This window comes from Phytophthora infestans, genomic scaffold, assembly GCF_000142945.1.
Source record: "Phytophthora infestans T30-4 supercont1.26 genomic scaffold, whole genome shotgun sequence".
NCBI lineage: Eukaryota > Oomycota > Peronosporomycetes > Peronosporales > Peronosporaceae > Phytophthora > Phytophthora infestans.
The window spans coordinates 690,958-696,683 of NW_003303733.1; the positions used below are offsets into that span (position 1 = coordinate 690,958).

Below are 5,726 nucleotides of genomic sequence, written 5' to 3' on the forward strand. Positions count from 1 at the left end.
CCACATGGTAATTTTTCTGTCATCTGCACCCTGATTAGCTTCTTTGAGTTGACAGAGATGTACCACCTGTCCAGTCTCGATGTGCCAATTACCCCTCATGCCGACTTGTGTCTGTGAGTATGGTGTAAGCTTGCGTATTCCACTATGTCATTCCTGCTTACTTTCGTCGGCAAATTGCAGGAACCGGTTTCCATTAGGTCATTTTGCTTTATAAAACCCATCAACTCTTTGACACCCGCATCTTCGGACTTTCCTCCTCCAATTCTATCGATCTGCCGGTCCGTCACACAGTCGAAATCACCGCCACACCGTACCACTGCGCCTGGCGGCAACTTAAGATTATACAGTGTCCCAAAGAATGTGACTCTCTGTCCAGGCTCCGACGGTGCATATACGTTGATTATGATGCATTCCCGTCCTCCTATGATTCCAGTGATCATTACCAAATGCTCGCTCCAATATTCTAGTCCCCACGGTTGTTATTGGCTCGTAAGGGTTCAGCACAATCGCCACCCCCGCTTTTCGTGTCGTTCCCGACGACCAGAATGTGTAGTTTGCCGCCAGCTGATGATTGAATCCCCACATTGCTACTACTTGTGCACCTGCCTCCTCATGCGCTTCCTTGTTCAGGTGCGTTTCTTGCAGAAAAATGACGTATTTCTTTCTTTGTCTCTGCATCTCCTTTAATCCGTGCAGTTTTGATCCTAGATGCTTCAAGTGTGATGCCACGTAAGTTTATTGTTGACATCCCAATGGTGTAGTCATTCTCGTGCTGTTGCTCTGCCGCTTCTCTCCGTCTACTTCTTGCTGCTGTCCGTTGTGCATTCCTTAGTTTCCGTCATAATTGTTTGAAATCCTTGTTTGGGTTTCCCTTCCGTTCTTCCTCCGTAACTTCGTCGTAAAATTGGGTCAGCAGCTCTTGTCGTTTCATATCGTTATGCTAGACCGTGTTGATTTAACGCCATACTGAGGGATCGTCATTATCAACTTGTGATGTGCACTCCGCCATCGTGTCGCCTGGTGTGATTTCGCCACTGTCTGTAAGTGAAAAGTGGTCCAATGCTTCCGCTTTGGTCTGTGGCCCCTTTACTTGCTCGCCCACTGTGCCACCAATCTTTGTCGCTCCTTCTTTTCCAACAGCGACTGCTACTCCGTAGCCGTGACTGGCTCCCTGTACTTGTTGCATGTCGGTTTTCTCTGCGTCTTTTGCGTCCCCCTTCTTGCCACTTTGTGCTGTCTGAGCTGTACCAACACTTTCATTCCCTTGGTGAGCTTCCTGTTTGGCGGCTCTGTGGATTGCCCGTAGTTCTCTGACTGCCGATGTGGCCGTCCTCTCTGAATCATATTGAATGTAGTCCAGTGTAGACCATCCGTGCTGACAGAGGATGTCTTTTCGTCTGGGGCCACTATTTTCAACTGGGTATTGTAGCAGTCAAACCTTTCCTTGTCGTACACGATCGCTTGATAAAGATTTCCAGTGTCTCTCCATCTAAGCACCATCACAGGCGGGATAATGCCGGCGCTTACGATGCCCTGCATTAACTGCACGGCTTGTCTTGTCTGTATAGTGTACACTCTGCCTGAGTCAAAAGCGTCGTCTCCTCGTACTTCTATGCTCTCGTACGCATAAGCCTGCATCCTTGCTCTGTTGTCAGCCCCCCCCCACACACACACACCTCCCACCCCACATCCAGTACGTATATGTATCGCCATCCCTTTGATATGCGCTGGTCTGACCCAGAAGTGCGTTGGCATGACTGAGTTCACCGTTTTTTTTCGTTGCGCTGCGTAATGATTCCGTAAGGCGCAAAAACGCCTTCTCTGCTCAGCATTTCCTAACAATCGAATACCACTAGCCTCCAGTTCTACGTTGAGCTCTTCTGGGTGTAATGTCACTTCATCTTTCAGAGCTGCCAGTATTCCATTTGGTTTGTCTTTCTTTAGCACATTGGCTGCTGCGATTACCTCTGGCGATGGCTGAAGAAGTCCCGCCTGGACATTATAGAGTGAAGCGTAGCAAGTCAGCCAGCCACAGTGTCCGTTGGCAGCAACATCAATTAGTGTTCCTCCTAATATCCCCAACCAGGTTTCCAGAGATTCGCTGAAGTCGATTGGCGGCTACTCGTACAAATTCGCACTCGCCGCCACTTGAGAAAAAATTGGTGCATATATCTCTGCGTGTCCGCTGAATCTGCCCTCCGATGGGATCGTCTTTTGTGTTTGGTCGGCGACGATGAGCGAGCTTTCCGGGATTGCTTATCTGCTCGTGTCGATGCCGTCTTCCTTCTTCATTTTAGCGGGCTGAGGTCATTTTCCTAGGCTTCCGGCGCTCTTTTCTTAGGCGACGTAGTTGCGGCTTTTTGTGGCTCCTTGGGCACCTTCCAGTCACCCTCCAGCTTACCAACATTCCGTCCCAGCTGTCCTCGTGCCATAGTTCGTTTTGTTGGAGATCTACCACGCTCCTCCTGCTGTTCCTCTCCTAACGTGTCATTGCCATCCTCGTCCGTGTTGCTTGATTCCGCCTGATCTGCCGCTTGAAATTCACACTCGTCCTCTTTCGCTAGTACGTCCTCTGTTTTCTCCTGTGTTTGTACGGTGGCTTGTTCTGGATCATTGATACCTGCGTCAATCTTCATTCCATCTCCTGCCGTTGTTCCTGGGTCGCGATCTTCTTTGCTGGTGTATGACGCGTTGACATCCACGTTTAGCTTCTCTTCTCCGTCGTCCCGCCCGTCGTTGGTGTTATGCTGCTTCGACTGAATGGGAGCCTGGTTCGGCGGTTGTCGGTGCTCCTCCCATTCGCAATGCAAAGACGGTTTCTCAGTTGCTGTTACCCGCTTCTTGGTCTGCAATTTGACTCTACCGTTGTGCTCGGGGCTGGGCACTGGCGCGTCGCCGGTTTTTACTTTGATTTTGTTTTTTCTGTAATAGCGCCAGAAGCTGGGCGATGATGGTGGGCATATCACATTCGCCTAGTGCTAAAGCTCCCATAGATTGTCTTGTAGGCACCTTTCCTGTGAGCCGAAGGCAAGAGGTATCACAAACCACCCCTCCCTTACAGTATTTCGTTGGGTGCTCCGGTGAATAACACGTGCGGCAAGGCCAGTTGACGTTAATCCAGTGATGATGCAGCGTCAACTCCTCTGCTCCGATTAAGACTAAAGCTACATTGCTGATGTTCTCCGGACAGCTTGGCCTCTTGACCGTGACCACCCATTTCTTGTCGTTGGTGCCTCCTGTGCTGTCGTCCGGGTGCTTCGGCTTCTGTACATTCAGCCCCATCCCTTGTGTTAGAAACCGGTGCATGTCTCTGATGGAGACCGCCCCACGTCTTACCGCCATCGTGAACTCGTAAAAGTCCATCGAAATTACTTCATGTGTCTTTCTTACTCGCTCACGCTGACCTTTGTAATCGGTTATAGGCAGTAATTTTGATCCAAACGGCATGTTCCATCCAATCCATTTTGATGCCGCCTGTTTCTCTTTAAAAGTGACAATGATTTTCTTTTGTCCACGCCCATCATAATTCTGGACATCGTTCGCATAAGCTCCTGGACTTCTTGTTTTTGTTTCGGTGCTGCTTTCTCTCCTGCTTTGATGAAGCGTAGCATCATCTCTCGTGGCATATCTTTCTCAAATTTCTGACCAGGGGCCAAGCATTTATACAACGGATATTCCATGGCGGGGAATAGATCGGTAGAGACTGCCAGTTCCTCTGCGTCCATTGTTTGCACAAGGAAGGTAGGTGGTCTTGGGATCTCTAGTGCATGGTTCATGATCATCACTAGAGCCTGGTCTTCTTCTTCCGCATCCTGTATGTTTTGTTCTTCCGTTGCTGTGTGCTTCCCTTAGGTGACGGCTCCCAAGTACGATATGACCTGTTCTGTTCCACTGATGCATGCTTGTTTACCCTCTTGCTCTCCTTGAATATTACAGAACTAAAGTCTGGTTTCCACCTCAGATTGTCCTAACTTTCCGATAATTATCCACTTTTCTAGTAGTTGACAGTGCCCTTGGCAATGTTCAGTGTTCCCAACATCCCAGTAGCTTGTCCGATTCTCGTATTCCTCCTTCTGCCAGACCGTTGGCGCGTCCTGCCATCTTGCCCTGAGTTGTCTATCCGCTGGGAGTTCATCAGTCGTCGTTTTCAAAACTGTCGCCTTGTGTCGCCGGAATCGTCGTTTCTTTGCTAGGGCTGCCCACCTTGTCACGGTTTGCAGTGTATACGCCGATGGTGAATTTTGCATCAAGTACAACTTAAGCTGGTTGAAAAAAGCCTTTCCATCTTCCCTGCTCATTTGTTCTCTGATGGTTTTTCTGATTCCCGGTGCACCTCCGCTGCTTTTTGTTTGGCCTGGGTCTCGCCATGACGAGGACCTTTTGGGCTGCTGCTGTACAGCGTTTCCCCCCCCCGTCCATTCTCTTGGGTGGTTCCGCCTCTCACATCTGACTGCTTGGCACCCGCAGTCAACCAGCCGCCTTGCTTATCAGATGACTCCTTCTTGCGTGCCCCTGCCCCTTCCTCCGAACCCTGGGCCAGTGACGCCACTAGTCCTTCATGGTCATGCTGCCCTTCAATCTTTCCATCCATTCCTTCTCGCTGGAAGCACCTCTTCAGCACATATAAAGATCGTTTGTCGGGGGGTTTCACGGCCTTCCTGGTACCCCCCCCCCGATGCTTTGTGTCTTGGTCCGCTAGCTCGAGTCCTGAAGAGTCGCTCGCCCTAGTCGGTAAATCGGGAAGTGTTGTGGTGGATGTAGCGTTGAGCTCAATAGTAGCAACACAAAATGCAGTTTCCGGTAGCCTAGTGCCAGAACTGTGCGTTGTCCCAAACTCGGCTGTGACTCTGTTCAACGCCCTGGAGACAATTTGTACAAGCGTTGCCGTAAATCACGCCACGGGATCGATAACGGGATCTGCTGTGTGAAGGCAGTAATTTAGTGGGTCACAACAAGCTCAAAATGAGTGCAACCTTTGCTTCTAGCCCGTGCAAGGGCTCTTAAGGGCCATGGCTTAGTCTATCAACATCGACGGATTCTTGAGCGAATGTTTTCAATTGTTCAAAAACGAATAAACTTTCTTTACTGTATGTATGTATGTATGTATGTATGTATGTATGTATGTATGTATGTATAGCTCTGAGCTACTTTCCGAAATACACTCGAGACCGCTTACTGCTACTACCTTTATTTAGCCCCAGTTAGTTAACAGTCGTTTTTTATTGTGGTAGCGATTGATCTCCCAATATGTTGGCTAGCTTCATCTCCATTCATATCGACATCGACGCACCCTAGTCGACGCCGAGCTCCGGCTCGCACATTCACACAAGCTATCAGAATCTAATTGTGTGACAGGGTTCGTAGCGATACAGTGCATGTAGGAAATGTTCTCTGGATTTTAATCCAGAGTTGTTACAACGATCTGAACGGAGGTCTGAATATTTAAACCAAAGCACCTTTTACATACCTAACTTCATCAAAAGGTTGTAATCATTTCATATCGGAAGACGAAGTCGCTTGCGACTCCGTCCACCTCGAGCACAATGATGGTCTCTCATACGAGCGACATCCTGCGGAAATAATCGAAATTACGTTGGACTCTTTTTTATCTTTCGTTTAATAATGGAGCTCTCGTAGAATGAGCTTTCGCCTCCCATAATTTTGGTCCGAAAAAAAACAGTATTACTTAACTATTGGCTAAAGATGGGTTGCTTGGAGCGATTCCC

The 5,726-nt window shown here is 48.9% G+C and overlaps 1 protein-coding gene across 1 annotated transcript; it reads right to left on the reverse strand.

Moving 5' to 3' along the window:
* Positions 1-3,290: 3,290 nt before the first annotated feature.
* Positions 3,291-3,782, reverse strand: PITG_12421 (uncharacterized protein; the record flags this gene model as incomplete). Its single annotated transcript, XM_002900266.1, has 3 exons — positions 3,291-3,308; positions 3,373-3,474; positions 3,558-3,782. The coding sequence occupies 3 exons, from the start codon at positions 3,780-3,782 to the stop codon at positions 3,291-3,293; spliced, it is 345 nt and encodes a 114-aa protein (XP_002900312.1).
* Between the last annotated feature and the right edge of the window lie 1,944 nt (positions 3,783-5,726).